The sequence below is a fragment of the Cyprinodon variegatus genome, unplaced genomic scaffold (genome assembly GCF_000732505.1).
Source record: "Cyprinodon variegatus isolate N-32 unplaced genomic scaffold, C_variegatus-1.0 Scaffold456, whole genome shotgun sequence".
In the NCBI taxonomy this organism is placed as follows: Eukaryota; Metazoa; Chordata; class Actinopteri; order Cyprinodontiformes; family Cyprinodontidae; genus Cyprinodon; species Cyprinodon variegatus.
The window spans coordinates 38918-63136 of NW_015150909.1; the positions used below are offsets into that span (position 1 = coordinate 38918).

The window sequence follows — 24219 nt, forward strand, 5'->3', positions numbered from 1 at the left end:
AGGCTGAGCTCGTAGATGATGATAAATAACATAGTTATGTATAATATATTACATTTCTGACTGTATATCCCTGTAATTATTACCCACTGTAGCTTTAAGGAGTAGTTTAGTTAAAAAAAAACAAACAAAAAAAAAAAACATCTAAATAATTTGTTTCATCCTGACAATTTCTTTGTGGTTGGAGTCAGTACTGCACCAACTTGTTGTGCACCACATACCAAAGTAAATCTTTTTTCCAAAGGATGCAGAGTTAAACTTCAAACTGTTATCATTAGTTATAAAACTAAGAAAAATAAGTATAAGGAAGTTATCATCCAGAATTTTAGAAAAATGGTCCTTTAATAGGAAAGTGCAGTAAAGCATCTGTCCTTAACATTTTTTCCAACACTACTTTCATTTTTTATTCTTAATTGTTTTAAAATGGTACTTTTACACTTTTGCTTGAGGAAAAAGCTTAAGTTGATATTCTAACTTCTACAAATAAAAACTTCTCTGTGGTGTCCTTACCTGTGGTTCTGGAGGAGGTGAAACTGTGGGTAGGGATGCTGAGTGCTGGATGGAGTGAACTCTTGAAAGTCCTCGCCTAAAAATAATAAAAATTAGGTTAAACATTTTTGCATGATTATATAAAAGCAAGAATATTTCCTCCTGTTATAAATTTAAATCTGGGAACGTCACTGTCACCGACTGCAAAGGTTGATTTCCTTATCATCATTATCCTGCTTAAACCAAGGTGCAGGTTCTCCTTTAGGATTTCCTGATAGAGTGGAGACTTCATGGTTCTATCAGTTTGTAACGGCACGTCTTCGATGCTCACCTTCTAAACGGTTCCCCCTTTCTCTCACTGGCACACTGACTACTTCCCAAAAGTCTCTGGGATTATTAAGGAGTTTGTTAAGATTCATGGGGAAAGCCTTTGTTTGGGTTTTTTCAGCTGGATGATTCATCTTAGAGTAATTTTGGTAGGTCAGTCAATCATTAATACATGTTTTCTTTCTCTAAAAGCCTTATAAATCTTTTCATTCTCTGCATTTAATCCATCCACTTCTTTTGGGAGCAGTGGGCTGTCACTGTCCGCCGTTCGGTGAGCAGTGTGGGGTTAAGGGTCTTGCTCAGAGACACATAGTGCCAGCTGTGGGGATCGAAGCGGGTATTTGCAACCTTCTCAGAACACAAGCTCACTGCTCTAATCACTACGCCAACACTCCCCATTTATGTAGCAAATGAATAAAAAAAACAGTAAATCTGTTAGCATCTATACATGTTTTACTGTGTTGCATTTCTGTGTTCTTACTCTCAGCTTGTGCCACTATGGACACACAAGGAATCCCCTCCAGACCGTCTGTTATCACATGTTTGGCGGTGCCGTGCTCCATTACATGGCTCAGATGGGGTCCGATGGCCCGAACCAGCGAGTCCGTCTCCTCCTCGCATCCTTGGCTGTTTTCCTCTTTCCCCAGAAAAGAGACCTCAGAGCCACCAGCAACAACGGTGAATGGAGTGTTGGAGTTTAACATCCGGGGGATGGCCATCTCTCTGTCAGAGTGCATCTATGTGGTGGGACCTAGAGGAGATTGAGAAGACCCAATATTCAGTTATTTGTTTATTGGTTGTAGATAGAAATTACCCTGTGTTAAGTATTTAACTTTAGATCACTAAATATTCACCTAATCTGATTTTTTAGGACTTCCTTTCCTGAATGCAGTGTTTGGTTTATTCATAAGACTGACCTCTTTTCTGGTGTCCAGGTAATTAAATCTGAGATCAGAGGTTTCCGCCCTCGAAACATCCTGCAGGAAGTCCTGCATCCCTCGCTCTACTTTCAGGAACTGGCTTTAGTCACCATACATGGGCATCTGGACAGCTGTTTTGGCATTTCCTCCACTTAAAGACTCTTTTCCTTACTGTGGCAAATTTAAAATCCATTTGCAATCTCTTGAGAACCCCAATTAGCCTCAATTACTGTTCAACTTTTCAGGCATCTTGTTCTTTAAACTCCATGTGGGATTCACCCCAAATTAAACAGTCAGTAGCACCAAACTGAATTCAACAGGTTTAAAAGCTGAGTAAAGATTTTCTTATCATTTTTATGATAGGGTTTGCTTAACACGCTTTATCCCCCCCCATCAGAACAGCTTTTTAATACTTATATCATATTCTTAGGTTCAAATATGTTTAATAAACTCACAGACTGTTGTGGTTTGTCCTAGTGTTTCAATTGACAGTATGAGTATTATATATAGTTGTTTAATTTCCAGGGATATACAAATTAGAAAGAAAAATATGCAGGAAGAGTAAAATGAGAAATATTTATGACATAGTAATGCATCCTATTTTGTTTCTTTTTTATATTTGATCATAATTCAATTTTTTCAGGTTTTGATTTTTTTATATTTGTCTTCTTTTAAAAAGATAATCAATCCTGTATTGTTCCTAGTTCAAGTAGGGATATGCTTCAGGTTTTTCTTCTTAAAGTACATGAATTCCATAAGTATCTCACCCCCTTCTCATTTAGCAGTGGTGGAAACATAATCGTACTTGGCCGGCACTTTAATGTGGCGGTATTTGCCGTGGAGGGGCGTGAATGAACATACACCGGTTAGGAGAGTATAAATAGCTCTCAGAGAGGCAGCTACATGCCTTCCCTCAGCTGCCCAGCTGTCAGAGTCTCTCTTCCTGAGCTCTCACCATGTCGACAGCAAACACAGGAAGATCAAAACACAAGCACACACACTCACCTACTTCTATCAGAGGAGTAACATTGTGGACAGACCCTGAGTGTGTATCTGAAGGGCTTTGGTTTGATCAAATCAGGGGGTGGATCAGGTAGGAAACAACAGGTTTGTGGATTTACCTGACAATAAACTGTAACTGAGATAATTAAGCTGAAATAAAAGTTTTAGGGAACACAAAGAAGCAAACTTGCTTAAGTAACAAGTCCATCTCTGCTAACTGGAGGATTTTCAGCAATCTAACCAGAGAAAGTTACCTTACCTTATTATAGGAGTCTGGTTGCTGCAGATCCAGATCAAATGATCCAAACAGACTTCTAATTCTGAAATCGTCCCGGTCAAATAAGAGCTTCCTGAGTGGAACCTACCGGCTTTCTGCCCACGCAGGTCTGTCTGATTGGCCCTCCATGTGTTTGACTTATGAGTCCCCCTGACCCCCCCCCCAACCCATCCCACACTCCACGTTAAATATGCAGATGCCCTCAGTGACACTCAGAGCTTCCTTGGTGTGTTGTTTGAGGAAAAGAAGCTCAGATCATTGACTTAATTCTAAATCTGGACCCATTCTCATCCGATTTGACACTATTTATTAAGATAAATCGAATCTGTGGATGTGTAATGTATTTATTGGTTTATTGGTAATAGTTTATTGGTAATAGTTCAAGACATGAAGACATTTTTATTTCAGAAGTGGGGTGGGGCAAGTATTTTTTAATGTAACTAACTTCAGCATGCTTGACCAACCAATCAAGGACCCTATTTAATTGCGCATCAGATGTTTGTATAGTGAGCTTCTTAGGAGTGACGGCGGTGACAGCCGATCACACAAGAAAAGACGGTGGGTCAATCAGGAGCTTGTGGGCGATCTAAACTAAAGAAGCGAGATTCAGTTTGAGCTGCGGTTTTCCGCTTGGTCCTTGTGCTCGAGGAATGTCTGTATACCGTAGCGTAAAATAATTTTTGGGCAGTAAAAAGGGCAGAGGACCAAAATGGACGTCTTAAAAAGTTCAGGGGACATGTACCCCCCGTCCCCCCCCAAAATTACGTCCATGGTTCAAGACGATTTGACATTTCTTTTTAGCAAACTTGCTTTTACATAAAGAAGACAATAAAATGCCCATTTAATGTTAATTTTATTTATTCTAGTGTGATACTGTCTCTTAACATTCACTGCTCTTCTCGTCACCATCTTGGACACCTTTCCTTTCATTCTTGCTCATATTCGTGCCACACGACACATCAGACACTTTTCTCAACCTGCTATCCTGTTGGATAGTAGCACACTTTACCTCTTTTCAAGACTTCATTGCTCTGGACTGTTGATCCCATGTACTTAAAACCCTCCAATTTCTCTGTAACCTCACAGCTTCCCCTTTAGTTCACTCATCTATTGTTTCTCAGGAGAAATCCGACAAAAACTAAAAGGCCTTTGAACCATTTTAAATATTTTTTTGTTACTTGCATAAAAACTGCTGTGGGACAATTAGCGGTGTGAAGGATTTTATGCAGCTTTCTCCTCTTTTTGCCTTTTGTCAAATTTACATTATTTTGGTCAAAAATCTTTTTAATATTTGGAAGACTAAAGGTGAGAAATGGGGAAGGAGAATAAAAAAACAACAAAAAAAGAAATACTCAAATAATTTTTAACAGTTTCTGTAAGATAGTCTTCTGGTCTTAAAATATTTTTGCCGAATTAATCTTCTGCATGTTCACTAAGCAAAATAAATGTAAACAAAAACTATTCTTTATCAGTGTCTTAGCAAAAATGAAGGTGATCAACTGCAGATGCCGTCTTTGTATATTTGACCATTGTTAACAGGGCGTAGATAAACCTCAGGAAATGGTGAAATTTTTATTATTTTCAACTGTAAAATGTTTTCAATAGCAGTTTCTGATTGACAGACTGTTATTTTTTTATGCTTTTTGCAGAAGAATACACTGTACTTAAATAATTTGCTAACATTTACTGCAATCTCAGCAGTTTTTCACAATACGGGTTCAGTCATATGGATAATAAGGATTATTCTGCGCTATTTAAGTCTAAATATGTGAGAAAAACAAACAATTTTACAACATGTCATAAAGGGGGACAGATGGACCCAGTATTTCGACGAGACAGACAGTGAGAAGTTTCAATACGTTTAATGACAAAAAACAAATACAGAGAAAAAACAGAATGCAGGCTGCGGTGGACCTGCAATGGCTGCGGGGAAAGTGGAGCTTCGCCCATGACTGGCACTCTGGTTGTGGGAGAAACACAGGTAAGTGACCACGATGATCTGACAGAAGATGATTATCCTTGTGATTCACTTACCTGGCTTAACAGTTCAGTCCATCCTCTCGGGTAAGGCAGGATCCAGTCACTGGACTGCCAATGAAATGCGGCACTGAGCCTTACAGTGTCCCCGATGCAGCAACCCCAGTGAGCAAGCAGGAGACAGATCCAGGTCAGAGAAAGAGTTCAGAACAGAACCGTTCTGAGATCCAGGATTCCGTAACAGGGGTTCCTATCAAACAGAAACAGACAGATCCAGTGTTCCTGGAATCCACAGAGCATTCAGGCAGGTTAAGAGTCCAGCAGCGAGCTCAGACAGACATGCTCAGATGGAGACAGGGGGGCCCAGGGATTGAGATAAATAGAGACAAGACCTGGTACCAGGAGAACTGCAGAACTTTAAACTGGCTCCTCCTAGGAGCCAGGATCACGGAAGTTAAAACTGGCTTTCCTCGCACTCCGAGCCATGGATTTAACTAAAACTAAAACTCAAACAAACATGAATAACTAAGATGATCTGGCCCCGATAGCTGGGCTGAACCGTATATAAAGCAGCAGGAGCAGGTGGATAAATGAATGATAATTAGAGAGTGGGGAGGGTATGGCAGGTGAATGAAGTGAATACTTAGATCAGCTACCGGGGCTGCGATCCTGACACCAAAAGTCTTGAGTTAAACATAATCTATGTGGCACTTTTTAAGGCATAGATAAAAAAAACTGCAACAGAAAAGAAAAACTCAAAGGATTAAACATTAGGGCAAACACAATTAAGCAGGTGTGTAAAATGTGTATTTACTGTAGTAAGCCCTGTGAGGTTAAAACTGTTTTTACAGCATCTGAATCCCTCACTATAACAGAGATCCATGTTTGGAGAGATACGAATGCTGAGGCCAGTATGCATCAGAGTGAAGAAAAAATACCATCAGCCAGATAAACTGTGACAGAAGTTGATTTGAAGGTTCAGCGCAGAGCACGTCCAAATGTTAATCATCCAGGTCTCTTAACTGCTGCCTCTCAGAGACGATCTTTCTGAGCACCTGCTCACCAGTTAAGCAAATCTTTCCATTTTAAGCTTGCAAACTTTAGATCTCCCCCTTCTGTAAAATCCAGTTTACTTTTGAAATACATCTCCTTTCTCAGAGGGAGTACATGTATAAAAGTCAATTTCAAAGTCAACCTTCTATGTTTAGATCAATGTAATTTAGATGTAGGATTTTACAGCTAAAAGAAACTTTAAAAATCAAAGTTTTATTGTCCAATAAACTCATTTTCTAAAGTTACAGTTTGAATTAAAATCAATCTTAACTAAAACCTTAAACATTGCTTATTATCTTTATACAGTTTCCATATTTGGCGTTTAATAAGCATATATATTGCAGAGCAAAATTAGATTTTGCTGTTATTTTAAAATGGGTTTATCATTATTTTATAAAGTTGTTACATCCCATAATCTTCCCAAACTGAAACCACCCCATGCATCCTGCTCAGCAACACTAAGCGCCGGGATCACAGTGGACAGAATTCCAGTCGAGTTCCAGAGAGAGTGGGATTTCAGGTGGACGTTCCCTGTCTCCCTGGCAACATCTGAACGGGATCTTCAGAGAGCCAATAGAGGAGAGGCTGTGCAAACAATCTGCCCACACGTCAGCGGGTTTTTCCTCACATCAGTTCCTTTGCTGTTGCCGCATCAGTTCAGCTAAACTTAGAGCTGAAAAGACTCCTGACGGCTGTTTCAGCGTCTACAGGTGTTATTTCTGTGGCGCAAACAAAATCTCTCCAGACGAGCATCTGTCAAATTAACAACTAAACCAAACTGGATCTGTATTTATATAACCCAGAAGAATCTATATAATTCCTTCTGGTCTATCCCTAAAGTGACTGGGGATCACAAACACACATTAGAGCCAGTTTTGATGTCATCTTATCTAATAACATTCTCCAATCAAATAACCCTAAACTAACTGTAAAACATGGTGGTGGCAGCATCATGCTGTGGTACTTTCTACTTACATTTGTACTTTACCTTTCAAATGTTTAAACTTGTCTTCATATCAATTAGGTGGAAGAAATTGGGACTTGTGAGATGATAAATTAGGATCAATCATAAAACAATCATAAAAGCAAATCAAAGCTGGATTTAGAATACATAGAGTTAGCCTGATAGCCCAGACTAAATGTAAGATTAAATGTTTAATATTTTATTTGTTGGAAGTGTTTTAACAGCTTGTTTCATTTTTTTCTCCCATTCCTTAAGCTGCATGGTATGTTCCTATTTGGTCAATTAGAGATAAAAAAAAAATTCTCAGTGAGAAAATTGTATAAATAAACAGTTTAGTAACTCAACAAAATGTACATAGAGTTGGTTATTTTTTTCCCCCAGGTATGAAAATAATCTAAAATGTTTAAGCAGGTTTTATTTACAGCAGACACTGAGCATTGTTCAGCTTGAAGCAAAGGAGCCATCATTACCACGTATGACCACCAGGGGGTGCATGATGAATATAAGCCGGGCAGCGCGTCCGTTCTGCTCTGGCAGTGAAGAACAGAAGGACAGCCTTGCAGCTGCTGCTCCACTCAGTTGACTCCTGTTTACTGAGGTCGTCATAGCAACGCTCAGATAGCGAGCAGCTGAGGATCCAAAGGAAGCAACAGTAAGAAAGCAGGCTGGCTGTACCATAATAATGCCAAACTGATCAAATAAGACTGACTAAGGAAAAATAAACAGAAATTCACAAAGGATTACTCAAATAAATCCATATGAAACTAGAGCTAAACTAATGGAAAGGTGAAATGCTAAAACAAATAGGTTTACTGAACTAAAAGAGAATTTGATTTTTTTTCTTTTTTTACAGAGTATTTAAACATATATTTTATACTGTAATAACAAGATGAAGATCTTTCTATATTTCTGTCAAAACAACTTTTTAAAAATATTTTAAGCAAAAAAAAAAAAAAACTTAACACTTTGAGTTTAAGCCCATGTCACAAACAAAATAGAAGAGAATTGCTTAGATTAAAATCTCCTTAACTTCTAACGAATTAAATTACTTTTACATTAAAAAACAGAAAGAAGACTATACACAATAAACTGGAAACGCACTCAGTATTAAACAAGGCACACCTTATTCCTTTATTTTAGGTTTTAAAACAGCAAAAAAAAAACAACAACAAACATATTCAGACATCTACAGAATGCCTGAAAGACCATGTTAAAAACACAGATATAGAATATCAAACCAAATTTATCATATCCCCCATAAACCCTCACTACCAGTGTTGTTTTTTAAAGCCATCTTAGATTTAGTCTTAGTTTTCAGGAGAAGAACTGTTATCATTTTTAGTCATATTTTAGTCATTACGATATGCGACAGTTTTAGTCGACTGGAAGGAAAAATTTATAATTTAGTCCAAAATTTAATATAAATAATGGAAATATTTGATGGATTTTCTGTTATCTTCATGCTTGGTTAAACCAACGTTTTAAAATCATAAACAACCAATCAGGCGGCCATTGTAGCGTTTGTTGCAAAAACAGATTAAGAAGATTATAATAATTGTTAAAACCAGACATTAAGCAGAGCATAGGGGGGAGAGCGAGAGAGATAAAAGCTGAGGTCAGGTTGGTGAGTTTTTAAACATTCATTCCCATCAGCGTCTGAACAAAACACACTCTAGCCTCTTAAATGTATAGAAAAGTAAAAGAAAAAAAAAAAAAAAGAAAAACCCAAAAAAAACATTTGATATACTAATCAGTAGTGTACTTGTAAGTTATTTTTGTGCATTTGCAACATTCTGTCATAATGTTGCATTGAAAGTTTCTACATCAGGAGTGATTCCAGGACATAAAGCAGGAATTGAAATGGTTCCCATTCTGAGTTGAAATGAAGCTAGCTTAAAACCAGGTTAAAAAAAAAAATGGTAACAGACCACCACCCGCACTCCAAGTTGAAACAATGATAATAATAATAATAAGTTGAAACAATGATAATAATAATAAGTTGAAACAATGATAATGAGAGACTCTGACTCTGTTCACAGAAATATCAGTGATGGATTCAGGGCTGAATGAGATCATTGTGACTGCATCATCAGAGTCCATCTTAGACAAAGTCTCAATGTCCGCGCCCTAACAAAGAATCCCAGCTCAGTCGGGTTGTCTGAGTGCAACCTCCAGCCTTCTCGTCACATGAGTACCCAAAGGGACAGCAGTGTTTTGAATCTGCACAGCAGTTAGCCTGGAAAATAACAAAAAACCCTTCAGTGAAAGATAATTCACATTAATTTGCCAATAAGATTACAATCCAACTTTTCATAGCTTGCACAAACGTACTGAATACCCGAACGCCATTGGAGAGTAAAATAATATTATAAATCCCACATGCTTATAATATATCCCCTTTGAAAGACCTTCTAGTTTATGGAGATATGTGCAGCGACTCTGTAGGTTTTACGCAACCAGAGGTGTGCAACTTCAAACATATCCAAAAAAACCTTTTTTTCCCCTCGAATACATTTTGTTAAAATATTTATTATGTTTTATCTTTTGCATAATTTATAGTTGACCTCTCCCACTTATTACACATGTTTTTCTTTTTGTGGAAAACAACTGTGTAAAATTTCAGATCTCTAGTCATAAGCATTAGAATTTAATTTGAATGTAATGACTAAATAACATTTATATATTTAGATTTACAAAAATTTTAATTCAAGCACCTTTTTTTTTTTTCTCCAATATTTCCAATTTTGAAGTGTGAAAGTCCACTCTGTAAGTTCGCTCCTTGTTAGTCCTTGCAGCGGTAAATAAACCCTATATTTTCAGTCCGCCTCTACACTCCCGATATATCATCGCATAGCTTATCTTATTGGCTAACAAAATATTTCAACCAAAGGTCGATTGGTCTCCATATTGGGAGCCCCAGCTGAAAATAAATATGTGAAGCATGCGCATGGGGAGGGCCTTTTTTTTTTTTCCATAGAGGAATTCTTCATAGCATTGTGGATGAATCAAAATGGAAGTTCCACTCGATTTATGGATTAAATAGATCGATGAATACATCCACGCAACGTAGATGATCTAAAGTGGCGGACATGTATCATTACAGACATGGATTATATGTTTTCATCCTTATGGTTTTGTTCTATTTTTTGGTGGAAAAAAACACTTGGTGGATTATTACGACGCTTCAGTTTATTTTTTGGGAAAATTAACTGGATATTATATTTCTGTGGTGTATTATGGACAAAATGAGCCTATTTTTACCATGTTCAGGCGTGTTTCGGATCGCCACAACAGAAAAACAAGCTAGGATCTGAAAATTATGAATTCTAAGTTAATGACAAATTAGTATTAGTTATTGGTTTTTGTAGTGTATAGTTAGCATGCATTTGAGTTGATAATCATTTTCCTTAGGATTGCCTGATTCTAAAGAGGTATAATATGCTGGATTTAACTTTAATATGAGCGTGATAGTTGATGCGGAAAGAAAAGTGACAATAATTCAGAGAAAATCTGCCGATGCTCTGAGACACAATGAACATACCCTGGCGGAGGGACAGCAGCTCCATTCAGTAGCTGAGATCTTACAGCAGGTGGATGTCTGGGGGCAGTGAAACATCCCGGCGGCGTCACATGGTACACCTGTGTCATCCTCTGCCTCTCTCAGCTGGGACTGCTCCCCTTCATTCGAATCATCAGATCCCTTCTTCTCACACGTTCCTGTCTGCATGTTGCACGTGTAGCCCTGAGGACAGCAGTGCTCGTGGTCGGCACAGCAAACTGCCTGATGACAAAAAACAAACAGTCACATCTTATTGTTAGCTAGTTTTCACCTTTATCTGTGCTGATGTAAAATTAGACGAGTTCAAACCTTCACCAACGGGCAGCAGCCCCACTCTCCACTCGGCAGTTTGCAGCAGGTCGTTCCCGATGCACAGCTGCTTTTGTTGTCGCATTTAACGTCTGTCAACGCGCTCGGCTCGTTCAAAGCGCTCAGCTTGGTGAACCAGGGAACATGGTGGGATCCTGTAGAGCAGGAGGATTGGTGGGGGTTACAAGTGTGTCCGCTGGGGCAGCAGTGGTTTCCATCTTTGCAGCAAACTGCCTGAAAAAAACAAAAACAAACATCAGGTTTCATTCTGCGCTCTGATCAAACCGCCCACATAAATAGATAGTCTCCTACCTCCGGCAGAGGGCAGCAGCCCCAGCTGTGGCTCCTCTCCATGAAGCAGCAGGTCGTGTGTCTGGGGCAGCTGGTCTGATTGTCACACATGATTTTCTCCTGCAGATTTCGGCGGGTCAGAGCGGGAACTTTAGTGAGCAAGGGCAGCGGCGGAGAGAGGCCAGCAGAGTCATCGCAGGTTTTGTTCTCCAAGTCACAAACCGATCCATGAGGACAGCAGTGGATGTGGTCGTCACAACAAACAGCCTGAAAGATAAACACATTACACATCAGGCGGTCATTTGCGAAATCTTTTAATCCTGAGCTGATTAAAAGAATTTGCTCAATTCGGTTTTAGGTTTGATTCTTTTTTGGCGATACTTTTAAGCTATATAACTTGATCTAAATCCATCAAATGCAAAAAATGCATTTGATGGATTTGACTGCTTTGATCAGGTGCAGCTTGGTTACCTCAGGCAGAGGGCAGCAGGCCCACTCCCCACTGGTCGTCTTGCAGCAGGTAGCGTCTCCAGGACATGACGACGACTCGTCACATTTGACCTTTTCAGTCAGTAGAGGGAAGCTGGGCGTGTTGGGCAGCAGCGGTATCAGTGCTGTGCCCGTAGAGCTGTCGCACGTGGAGGCGGCCAGGTTGCAGATGGTGCCGTGAGGACAGCAGTGCAGGTGGTCCATGCAGCACACGGCCTGCAGAGAGCAGAAAAAAAACGAAATGTTGGCCTTTAAACATGAATTTACAGGAAACCTGGAGAATCATGATTACATAGAATAAATGAAACAGTCTCTGAGGAGATGGAGGGTAGAAACTGACAGTACCTCAGGTAGAGGACAACAGGCCCACTTTTCTTTTGGCGATTTGCAGCAGGTGTTTCCATCAGCGCAGGCCACAGAGGCGTTACAGGGAACATCCAGGACTGAAAGACATGGAGGCAAAGTTCATCCAGAGCAAAGCGGAATAAAAATCCTAAAACACTATTGGATCCAAGACTTTTTAAAATAATTTTCTTCTTTTTAGACATTTAATCTGCTTCCAGACCCCAAAGTACTCAGGTAATGTGAGTCAAACCAGGAGGGTTTAAGTAATATTACTGCTGTTCAGCTCCACCAAAGGGCATCTTAACCACTTTAAAACGGTTTCATTTGGAATAACAAAACATCTGAAATAAAAACATGATGGACTCTCGACCACAGACACCAGTAAATGTAGAGGTTGTTACATGTTTACACATTTAGTTATACATTTTAAAAATATTTTCAAAAAATATTCTTTGGTGCGACACAGAAACCTTACGTACATATTTCCCCTGAATTTAGCTGCAGGAGGTTCCACTTCCTGTTGCTAAGGATGTGTTTTCACAGAGTTGGTTTCATTTGGTTTAAAAAAAAAAAAAAACATCTCATATCTTCTAGTGTGTTTTAATCATTAGCCACTAATTAAAACACATCCCATTCCCATTAATTTAACACATCTGGTGACCAGAAGACCAAATATTGAAAGATCTGATTATTTTCCTGTTCAATGAATGCATAGCAAATTTAAAAAATAAGCTGTATGAGCATTAAGTTGCCCTGAGTGTAGTTAAAATCAGATTAAGGTTTAAGCAGGGCTAGTTTATCTATACAGCAAGAGAAATTAAACTGTTGTACTTAAAAATAAAAAATAAAACACAAGATATGAAAAACAAAAGAAAGAAAATATTTTAAAAAAACAAAGAAAAAGTACACAGATGTGGCAACACAAATAAAGAGAATAAGGTATTATTAATTAGAAAATTGTTTGTAATAAAAAAACTGATAATAAAATGAAAAGGTTAGAATAAAAGCTTTAATAATCTTTACACAGTAGAGTCAAATACCCATCTAGATAAATGTGTTTTCAATCTTTATTTACTGTAAACCAACTGAGGGTTTAGAGCTTTTACTGTTTTTTTTTTTGTTTTTTTTTACTATTATTTTGCTCTGGATTAGTGGAGCATAAGAAATAAAATGTGTTTTTCCACATTTGGTTCTGGTTCGGTAGAGTAGATTTGAGACAGAATACCTAAGAGGTCTGTCTCTTTTGCTGCTAAGCCATTTGGTGATTTATACAGGAATGAGGAACGCTTAATTTAATGCTTTTTAATGATATTAGAAATCTTTTTAATGCTATCAACAAATACCCATGACTCTCATATATATGTATAAATATACATCTCGTTTTCCGGCCACTTTTGTTGAAATCTGCATTTTCCTATTCTCTCGTTTTTTCTCCGCCTCAAGCTTCTTCTCCGAAAATACGGCTTTACAATCAACCGGAAGCAGTTCCGCCCAAATATATTGCGATATAATATATGACAGAATACTTTTTATTTTACTTTTTTATTTCAAATATAGCATTTTAAATTTCAGGATAATCACATTCAATGAATTTTAATGCCAATTAAGGCCTTTATTTAAAAAAATAATTACTTATGGCTTTTAATGATTTTTAATGACCCCCGGAAACCCTGTTATAGGCTAATATAAGTATCTTAAATTCTATTCTCTTAGCTAAAGGGAGCAAGTGGAAGGACTTTAGAACCGGGTTGATATGCTCTACTTTCTAAGTTTTAGTAAGGATGCAGGTAACTGTAGCTGTCTGATGGACTGTTAGGACACCGTTACATTAATCATTCCTACTATATAAACAGATGAACTCGCTCTTCAAAATCATGTGGATACATTAGTCCTTTAAATATTCTTTAGGTGATAGAAGGTTGTTGCTTTCTTTATGAGCCCCTGAAGGTTCAGGTCTGAGTCCATCACTACGCCCAGATTTCAAACCTCATTGGTGGTTTCTAGCTGTATTAACTGAAGCTGATTGCTAACTTTTAAATTATTACCTCAGTTTTCTTTTAATCAAGCAAAAGAAAACTTTGTCCCATCCACGCACTGATTTCTACTTTGCATTTACCAAGGCTAGCACTTAAACATGTTCATACTGCAACATATATCTAGCGTTATCCAGTGACTAATGTTTTCTACTAAGATCCTAATTAGAGCGAACAGGTAGATATTGAATAGGAGATGAATCCTTTGAGAACACCACATGTGATTTTTCTAATCTCTGATGTAAAGTTACCTACCGGCACTTAGAGAATCATTTCTTCCCTTTTTGGTTCGATTTTAAACTCCTGCATCAATTAACAAACTTCTGCCACCATTTTTATTTGTTAAACATTTGCTCCAGTTAAATATTTTAAGAGACTCATATACGTTTATACTTGGTAGATGTTTAAAATCAAGTCCCTTCTAAAATAAGTCTAATAGTTTATGAAATTATACTGAAGTTCTGATTAAATGCAGAGTATAAAATCTACAGGTCTGCTTTAGTGGTGGTTGAGTTCTTTTACAAGAGATGTTAAACATTGGATAAAAAGCTTTAAGGACCAATAACAGATATCTAGAACCTCTTCACTGACCTTTGCTCTGCATTGGCTCCTGGTCTGTCACAGCAGCAGTAACTAACATAGGGGCAAGATCCTGGACCGACACACAGGTACTGTGTTTTAGGTCGCACTCGGTGCCCGAAGGGCAGCAATGGATATGATCTGAACAGCAGACGGCCTGCAAGACAACAGGAAGCAACTGTAACTCCCATCCCTTTAGCTACATTCCTTAGTTTTAACACTTTCGGTAATTTAAATAATGAAATTCCTCCTTTAAATGTAAGCATTTATTCTTTTTTTTTAAGGTTTCAAGCCTCATCTATGCATGTGATGAAAAAAGAAATGCAGAGATAGCATTGTAGCAGGCGTAAGTTTTGTGCACTTTGCATTTAACCTGCGACAGATTGACTTAAATGTATTTGCATGAAATCCAGGCCTGAAATTATTAATCAGATTCACTGTATTAACTAAAACAATTATAAAACAATTAAAATAGAAGCATGTTCCAATAAAGAGTAAAAAAGTCTTTTTTATATAAAGACATATATAAAGACTTTTTTATTGCCTACTTCATGATTGTTGAGGTAACTAAAGTGCTTTGATCAACATGATTTGGTTAAAAAAAAAAGTGACACACATTTTTATAACGGGTCAACATTTTTCTAATCTTGCAGCCCTATATCTGACTGTGAAGCTGTGGTGGTTTTTGTTGCATCCCATTCTTTGAGGTCATATCTGATGCTTACGTTGGGCATTGGGCAGCAGCCGAACGATCCGTTTGTCAGCTGGCAACATGTCGTTTGATCAGGACAGAAGGATCTCTTATCTGGACACTGAACTAAAAAAGAAAAAGAATATTACTTTACTCCATCTCTACATGTTCAGCATGTTCCACAGCAGAGGCGGCTCACCATCGCTGGACGCAGCAGAAACCCTCTTAATCAGCGGAAGGTCGGCCCCTCCAGACTTGCAGACTTCATGCTCCAGGTCACATGTTGTGTTGCTCGGACAACAATGGAAGTGATCTTTGCAACACGTGGCCTTCATATGACACAAGTGGGGAAAAAAATCATTATAACACCCGCAGGTTTGCTGCAGTACTGTAATACTTCTTATAAATACACTTTGGTTTATTGTTAAGGATTCCTTGTCTTAACACAAGGTTTCAAATAATAATGGAGCATTTAAAGGCAGAATTTTTTAAATGTCCATGTTTTTTCTTGAAGGCCAATCCAGCAAGGGAGGCTACAGTTCTCCATAGAAAGGAAGTAACAAAAGAAAATAATAGGACAAGAACATATAAAAAGGAGGTGGGAAGATTACACCGTAGATAGAGGGAGATGAGAAAGACAGAGAAAACAAGATTATTATTCTTCCCTCTATGTATTCTTAAAGGATTAAGAATACATAGAGGGAAACAGAAACATTAAAGAAAGGGAGAATGCGTTGAGGAGGACATAAAGGAGGGAAGAAAAGACACTTGGGAGGGGAAAAGTAAGAAAAAAGGGGGGGGTGACAAAAGAAAGTAAAGAATGAAACTGAAACATGGGCAGGATGTGGATGGAAAGAAAGGAAGAAAAGAAAACGAGTATGAAATAAATTTATGATATCAAGAAACAAAAGAAATAGTAAGACATTGAGGTAGGAAATAGAAAAAAGACAGACATAAAAAAATAGAAAGGCATGAAAAAGAGACAATTTGAATAATTTTAGGGTGGAAAGAAAGGACATAAAATGTCTACAATAAAGGAAGATTTATACGGCAAAAAACCCCATCAGAAACCCACAAATACTCAAAGAAAAAAAATGAAAATAAATACTTTTAAATACTCTCTTTATCCAGTTCTTGAAAACGATGCAATCAAATTCCACAATTTTTGTTTTGTTTAGAGAATGTTTTTGTTTTTCTTCCCCCCAGACAGACTAGAATTAGACTACAAAGAAATACAGGAGAAAAACCTGCAGAGTTTAGCAATAGTTTGTACCTAACCAGCTGATTGGTGTGAACTTTTTCTGCTTTGCTCTTTACATTAGGAGTCTAACAAATCAAAACAAAGTGGCAAATTATTTAGGATATATCAATTAGCTAATCTTCATAATGATGCTTAACAGACATACTCTTCTTCCCCTTTATCATTAAAACTGTTCCTCCAAGACAGCTTACCTCAGGGTAAGGGCAGCAGCCGTATTCTCCACTGCTCAGCTGGCAGCACGTATAACCATCTGGACAGCTGCTTTTCCCATCAGGACAAATGACAGCAACAGCAGCAGGAACTACAACAGAATCAAGGTCAGACGATCAAACATTCACTTATTCTTAATCTTTCCTGGTAGAAATCTAAACTCCGATTTGATGACGATGCGGTTTACCGACATGAACATTTCCCAACCTGGCTCATTCTTTAAACTTTTGGCTGGTATTTTTTTCAGCATCGGGAAGGACTGCAGCGATGGAGTGACACACTTTAAATGGACGAGATCACACTTCGATCCGTTGGGGCAGCAATGACGTTTATCCTCACAACAAACCGCCTGTTGACAGAAGAAAATGACACAGTATGATAAGGGACAACATCAATCCCTCCAGGGGGAAATTTAAGCATCAAGATAAATATTCTTATTGGCAGAAAGCAAGAAAAACCAGGTGATCCTTCTAATTTTTCCAGCTAATTAGTGCAATAATTCCTCTTAACACATTAGAGACAGAAGCATAAGAAGGAGCCCATCAGAACAGAGAACATAAACACATCCTTTAAAGATGGAGGTCAGTGTTTAAGTCCAGATCTCCTTACCTGGGGTAACGGACAGCAGCCCCAGGAAGAATCATACAGCTGGCAGCACGTGGTATCATCTGGACACTCAGACTCCTGATCTGGGCACATAACCGCCTGAAGTTTTCCAACGAGCTGCAAAATCACAGTGAATAAACCAACTATGAGAACTAAGGTTACTTATACACACAAACTAAACAAAATAGCAGTGGGAAAACAAAGACAAGAGCTGAATCCTCTAGAGCTTAAAAAAAAAAATAATAAAAATCTTAAACCAGCGAAGAATTCTAGACCTTACTTATCACACTGTAACCTTTCTTATAAATACACACTGTGGCACAAACAGTTGTGGAGAGAATACAAACAAAATTCAAAGGCTGCCACCACCGTGCTTCGCTGCTGAGATCCCCGTCTCAGAAATGAGCAATTTTGCTTTTGTTTTAAACCAACCTGGCTTCAAAAGTTTAGGTTCGGCATCATCCGACCATAACAGATGAAACTCATGATTTATCCAGACACATACATATTTTTTTATATAAAAATCCTTAAATCTTTGCAGGGGTGTGTAGATGTTTGAGAGGCTGAGACACTGAATCTTTCCTTGGTCATTAGACGTGTAATAAACAAATTGAGCTGATTCTGATGTATAATAACAAAAGAAATAAAGAAATCATATTCCGAGATGGCATAAAACTTCCAGAAATGATTGGAACCTTAAATTTTCATGACAAAAACATCCATTGCTCCAGACTACAGAAATTCCCAAATAAGACTCTGATAGTTAAAGCAAATATTTGCCTTTTGCCTCACATATTGGTCTCGACTGAGAATACTGAGACACCAGCTAAGGCAGGAGATCAGTGAAGCTTTGCAGACCTGTAAGAAATTTTACTTTACCAGCCAATCTTTAGGAAAGAGTTGGTGTAAAACCTTAAGATGTATAAGTTAGAGTTTTGGAACAGATTTCCCCATCTCTACGTACCCGATTGGTTTGAAGTCGCCTCATCAACGGAAGGGAAACTGTTTTATTCACACATTTCTGATGGACCAGATCACACAGCGTCCCCTCGTAGCAGCAGTGAAGGTGGTCTGAACAACACTCTGCCTGGATGTGGATTCAAGACGGGAGAGAAAAAGTTTAATATAATAAATCTCAATAAATTGTTCCAGCAAAAACAGGTCGCAGATGGAGTAACTGAGTAGTTAGTAGCTCACATTAGGCAGCGGACAGCAGCCATAACCTCCCTGGGTGTTCTTACAACAGGTGTTTTTATCTTCACACATGCCGCCATCAGGACAGATCCGCGCCGAGGTCAGGCTCAGCAGGACCAGCAACAAAACCCCAATGCTAAGAGTCTGAGGAGAAAAAACAGATATCCAACAATGCAATGTGTGGTAAAATGTGATCAGATAACAAGCCCGACACCACTGCTGTCTTAGTTTCAGAGTAAAGAACCAACTATGTGGAAAAGCTGTGCAAACATTACAGCTGATAACGTGGATTTCAACACTCAAGAAACACTGACTTCCCATAAACTAGTTCCCTTTTGATGCAAAACAGATGTATTATGTTTTCCATCTTAAAGTATCATCTCTTTTTTTTTTTTTTTTTTTTTAAATGCAATAAGAGATGATACTTTTTTTAAAGTATCATCTCTTATTGCATTATAAAGTTTGAGTCTGATCCTCAAAGAGGCAGAGGCATAGCCAGAAAATTTTTATAAGGGTGTCCAGGCAATACCAACTGTATACTGAGGGGTGACCAAACGTGGATAGGCACCAGAACCTCAGGGTCAATCTACACTGTTCAACAGGAACAAGCACAACGTCCATATTCCTAAATAAAGAAAAACTATAGTTTCCTACAGCCTTTGCTAACAAATAGATGCATATATTTAAACATCCGTCTAGATAAAAGATATAATGGATAAAATTCTTTGAGGTTTGAGTTTGAATTCTGTACTAATAATCTCTAATGTTGGTATATTGATGTGTATAATTAACCACAGTGTTTTTGTTGTCAAGTTATTGTTGATATATACAAAAATAAAATGTTTTGAATATTCTACTGGAGAGAAAAAAATGGTATGGGTGGCCACAGGGGTGGCCAATGGCCCCCCCATCTAGCTCCGCCCCTGCTAAGAGGATTCACTTTATTTTCTTTAGTCCAACTGATTTTTATATTCTTTTTTGTTTCTTTTATTGATTTGTTTTTTCCCTTGGTTTTATTTTCCTATATTTTAATCATGTAAAGCACTTTGCATTGTCTTTATACTGAATTGTGCTATACAAATAAATTTGCCTTGCCTTTCCTAAAGCATTAAACCCTCATGGAAAAGTCGTAAAACAAAATAAATTATGCAATATAAATGTTTTGCAATCTAAGTTGATCAACAACAAGGTCTAGCTTTAACCGATAAAGGTAATCTAGTCTTTAATACTCAATAATGAGGAAAAAAAAATTTAAAAAATTATTTTAACAGAAAAAGGGAAATAAAACATCTAAATATCAGAAATTTGTAACGCAGATTAAAAAAGCCAAAGTTCAAGCCACGTCCATACCATAAATAAAGACAATGCAGGATGTTTTTCCTTTAAACTTACCATAATGAGTGGATGCTTCAGAGGCAAAAACACTTTAGATGTTATTAACAGACCTCTGATGCATGTTCTCACAGCCTGAAAAAAACAATAACTATGGATTAATTTACATTTTTCTTGGGGTACATTTATTGGCATCCATAATAACATCCATATATATCATTTGTCTAAATACTAATTCAGAAAGGAGCTATTTTCAGCCAACGTTAGCTTCTGTAATCCAAGAAACGGATCACCTAGCTGCTAGCTGCTAACTGCTAGCATTCATCTATTGTTTATTTCTGCCAAAAGAAGAACATATGGCGCCGTTACCTCTTCAGTATGATAGATGCAAAGGATAGAATAAAGAAAATTACTCTTTTTACTGCATCGTCATGAACACAAGACAAAAACAAACAGTATTTAAGGCAGTTATCACATGACACGCTCCCACGTGACCTCCCAGGCTGATCAGTTCTTAAAGAAACAGTGACACACACACACACACACACACACACACACACACACACACACACACACACACACAAAAACATTAACACATAGCCGGTTCTAGACATGGGTCAACGGGGGCCAGTGCCCCTGTAGATGATGCCCTGGTCCTTGTCATGGCCCCTGTCCTGAAGACATAATACTCAAAGAAATTCTAATGATGATATGCGCTGAAACAGACATGGTTACTAATAGGTTAATAGTTTCAGTGGTATTTCATCTGCTAATTTTTTATTTTTTTTTCCAAAATAAACAAACAAACAAAAACTTTTTACAGCTGAATGTATCAGTTTTTTTTTTTAGTTCTAATTCAGATTTTATAGAAAATGGTAATTTTATCTTAAAGTCACTTAAACTTAAACGTAAGTTAAAAATATTTAAAATTCCTAAATTATGAATGTATATATTGACCTAATGAGATATAGAATTTTATTTAAACCTAATTGAATAGAAATTTCCCTTCATGCAACTATATTAGTATATTTGAATCCTTTGCCATGTTTTTTATGAAAACACCCTGGCCCCCTGGTGCATTTGGTCTAGAACCGTCACTGCGTACACACATACACACACGTACACACATGCACCCCCCGACACACACACCTACTCATTCTGCCATTGACTTCCAATGATTGTCAGTTATTTTCAACCCTTTCTATGCCCTCTATTACCAATGCATACCTCTTCCTAACCATAACCAATTGACACCTTAGTCCTAAACCTAACCATTAGCAAAATAGCATGTGAGCACTGGCAGAATGTCCTTACTTTGCAACAACTGGTCCTCAATTTGATGGTGAAATGTGAAGAATGGTAATCACTCTGAGGGCTAGACAGGTACACACACACATACCACTTGTAACAGAAACATGAGTTTCCTGCTCACTGAATTTGTAATAACTGGCACTAAGGGAATGCACTTGCAATCTTTGTAATAATAAGGGTTTTTTGCATATTTGCACATTTTAATAAAATGAAACACCATTGGTTTTCATATATGAAATGTATCAAGCCCAGGTATAACAGAGATGAGGGTTAGTGTGAGGGTACTTCAGAGATCAATTAAGCAAGAAGCCCAGTTGAGTTAAATGGCAAACCTGTATTCTATAACTACATCTCCGCTACATTTCCATCACCAGTAGCTGTTCATATTCAATAAGCATCTAATTACCAGATAAAAAAGCATACGGTGAGCAAATTAAAATATATCAGTCACCAGAGATGCTGATTATTTATTTAAAAAACCTATCCTCCTGTCTTTGTGCAGGAGGTCTTAGTATCTCCAGTTAGTATCCGCCTTTGAGTTCAGAAAAACTTTCAACTAAAGTGAATCTAAAATGCAGATTGTTAGCTAAATGTCATTGTTTGACGAAAACGTTCCTCACTAATATTGTTAGAGTAACATCAACCAGCACTGCTGATTTTAAAGGCCCTGGGCAGATTTTATTGACATAGCAACGCACTAAGGCTGCAATCTGATATAGCAACTACATAAATCTAATGGATGGCAAGAAAAAAATGCTACAAAATTAAGAGAACAGATTGTATAATTTTGCTTAAGGACATTCTTCAATGAAGACCGTCAGTTTCTCCATTAAATAGTTTTTTTTCCAGCATGAATGACTTAATGTTAAAATGACATGAATACAATCATTATTTGATATAGATCGAATTGATGTCAAAAGATTGATCTCAAGTTGATCTACGTTTTTTGAATAAATTATGATAACTGTTTTTTATATCAGTATTTGACGTCACATTGATGTTTATTTGACATCTTTTTCCCACAGGATTTGGATATAACATATCTTGCAAATTGATCCAGCAACACCCACACAAAATCACGCCTCTATTCCCATGCTTCATAGTTAAGATGTTAGTCAGAGCTGCAAGGTCACCTATTTTCTTCTAAAAAAGAATTATGGGTGATCATTTTATTCTTAGATTTGTAAGGCCCTGTTTCAAAGGTTAATATTTTACAAATACGTATTTATAAACTCTACTTTATATTTATTTGCTACTTTTTGGAGTAATAAAAGTTAATATCTCTACAATGTAATTTGCTGTTGTTTATGATTAAAATAAAAAGGTTTGTTACTAAATAGAACCTGTCTCTATGCTGAACATTTGCATGGAGCTAGTTTTATTTCAGTTTTATTTCAGATTTGTCTCTTTACAATATCTTGGCTTATTTCATTTAAGTCCTACTTTTCATGTCATAATCTGAAAAGCTAATTCTAAGGATATCCTTCATCTCCTTTTTTTCAATTAATAGAAAGTCATTTGTTAAAAAATATCCAAGTTTTGTAACTGTAATAAATACATTTTAAAATAGCATCCAGAACACATGCAGACTGTGGGAACAAATTTATTTGTATCTTGTCTAATATACAGAAAGGATTCATTTTACAGTTTACGAACAACTGACCAGGTTTATGAAGCAAATGATTTAGTGCACAGGATGACGGCCTTTAGTTCAGACGTCTTCACCCTCATATGCACTGGTAAAATCCAACAAACTGAACTGCACATGTGTTTCTGAGATACGACTTCACTAAACCAGCTAAAAAAAAATGTGTAAAAGAATTTTATGCAAAGAAAGTCACAAGTTCACACTCTTCAAAAGAAATCCATAATTCTTCCTTATACCATTTTTTTTAAACATGTACCAAAAAGGACAACATAAGTTTATTAGGACCTTTTTATTGTGGTTAATCCTTAGAATTAAGTCACATCCTAAGTTTGTGCTGACACATATAAACAGCAAATGGTTGGGGAAAAAACTGCAGCATGACTCTCCCAACATTTCCATTATTCCAGTCTGTGCAGGAAAAAAAAACACAAAACGTATTTTGCTTCGGTTTACATTTGCTGATGAATCATAGGCAGTGATGATAGCAACAGTGGGTGCATGTTGGTCAGTATGTTATTCTTGTAAACATTTATGACCGGAAGTAAGTTTCATTACAGCAAAGATTGGAGAAACGGCGTTTTGTTAAGTGGGGTTGTGCGGAGTAGGTAGATGCAGTAAGCATGTTATATGTGGTAGAAAGCATTCCAACCAAATTAAATTTAAGTAATCAGGGAAATGTTCAATGGAGGAGTGGAGATATTTTCTACTTCATGTCAAAATTAGCTACCTAGAACTTTGTGCGTCAAGCATAATGGGCCTTACGGAGCTGTCCTCAGTAGTTTGAGAGTTAGCTGAGTTTACTTTAGCTTCACACAGTTATCAGAGCTAGACCTCCTGAGTTGCTGTTTACTTGACCATATTTCCTTTATCCTAAGCCTGAGTAGTTTATTACCCAGAAGGGTAAGGTTATTTTTACTCTGAGCTCCTTTAGTCATCTACCTAGCAGGGACTAGCTATTAGCTGACACACTTAAATGTGGTCATTAGCTAGGTGACTGGCTAGACAATAGCCTCACTGTATTTAAGTCTCTTTTAATTGAGGAAGCTATGAGCTTGACTTTTAAAATCCATTAGGTATTATCTGATTGGGTTTTAGCCTAAGTTATGATAAGCATGATTTTTACTAACAGTTGGGCAAACTTATATTACTTTTAGCATTATTTGCATTTGGCTTTATCATGATAAGCTGAGTCCTCATTGGCTTTCCCTTAGCAAAAAGTAGTTTATTCAAGTATACTAAAAGTGCACTAATTTCATACTTAAAATCAGGCAGTGCACTTAGAGTTTACTTATTCTAAACTGTATTTCATATACTATTGTTTACTTTATTGTTTACTAAAGTATACTTTAGTAAAC

At 37.3% G+C, this 24219-nt stretch overlaps 2 protein-coding genes across 6 annotated transcripts in view; both read right to left on the minus strand.

The window, feature by feature from the left end:
- Positions 1-3115, minus strand: part of LOC107093973 (mitogen-activated protein kinase kinase kinase 14-like) — a 17219-nt gene extending 14104 nt beyond the window's left edge. For all 5 annotated transcript variants that reach the window (XM_015389355.1, XM_015389354.1, XM_015389357.1 and 2 more), the window contains exons 1-3: positions 2995-3115; positions 1295-1564; positions 508-583 (exon numbers count right to left, since the gene is read on the minus strand). In XM_015389355.1, the coding sequence (XP_015244841.1) occupies positions 508-583; positions 1295-1550 (332 nt within the window). In that variant the 5' untranslated portion in view covers positions 1551-1564; positions 2995-3115. The remainder of the gene's footprint in view (positions 1-507; positions 584-1294; positions 1565-2994) is intronic.
- A 5868-nt stretch (positions 3116-8983) lies between these two features.
- On the minus strand, positions 8984-20408 carry grn (granulin). The gene is made up of 16 exons (XM_015389344.1): positions 20275-20408; positions 19966-20040; positions 18577-18717; positions 18344-18466; positions 17383-17496; positions 16981-17122; positions 16755-16864; positions 15502-15631; positions 15337-15428; positions 14624-14768; positions 12000-12097; positions 11637-11870; positions 11187-11432; positions 10875-11108; positions 10548-10787; positions 8984-9242 (listed from the first exon to the last, which is right to left on the minus strand). Exons 2-16 carry the CDS (start codon positions 19966-19968, stop codon positions 9120-9122), a joined length of 2175 nt encoding a protein of 724 aa, XP_015244830.1. The 5' UTR covers positions 19969-20040; positions 20275-20408; the 3' UTR covers positions 8984-9119.
- Between the last annotated feature and the right edge of the window lie 3811 nt (positions 20409-24219).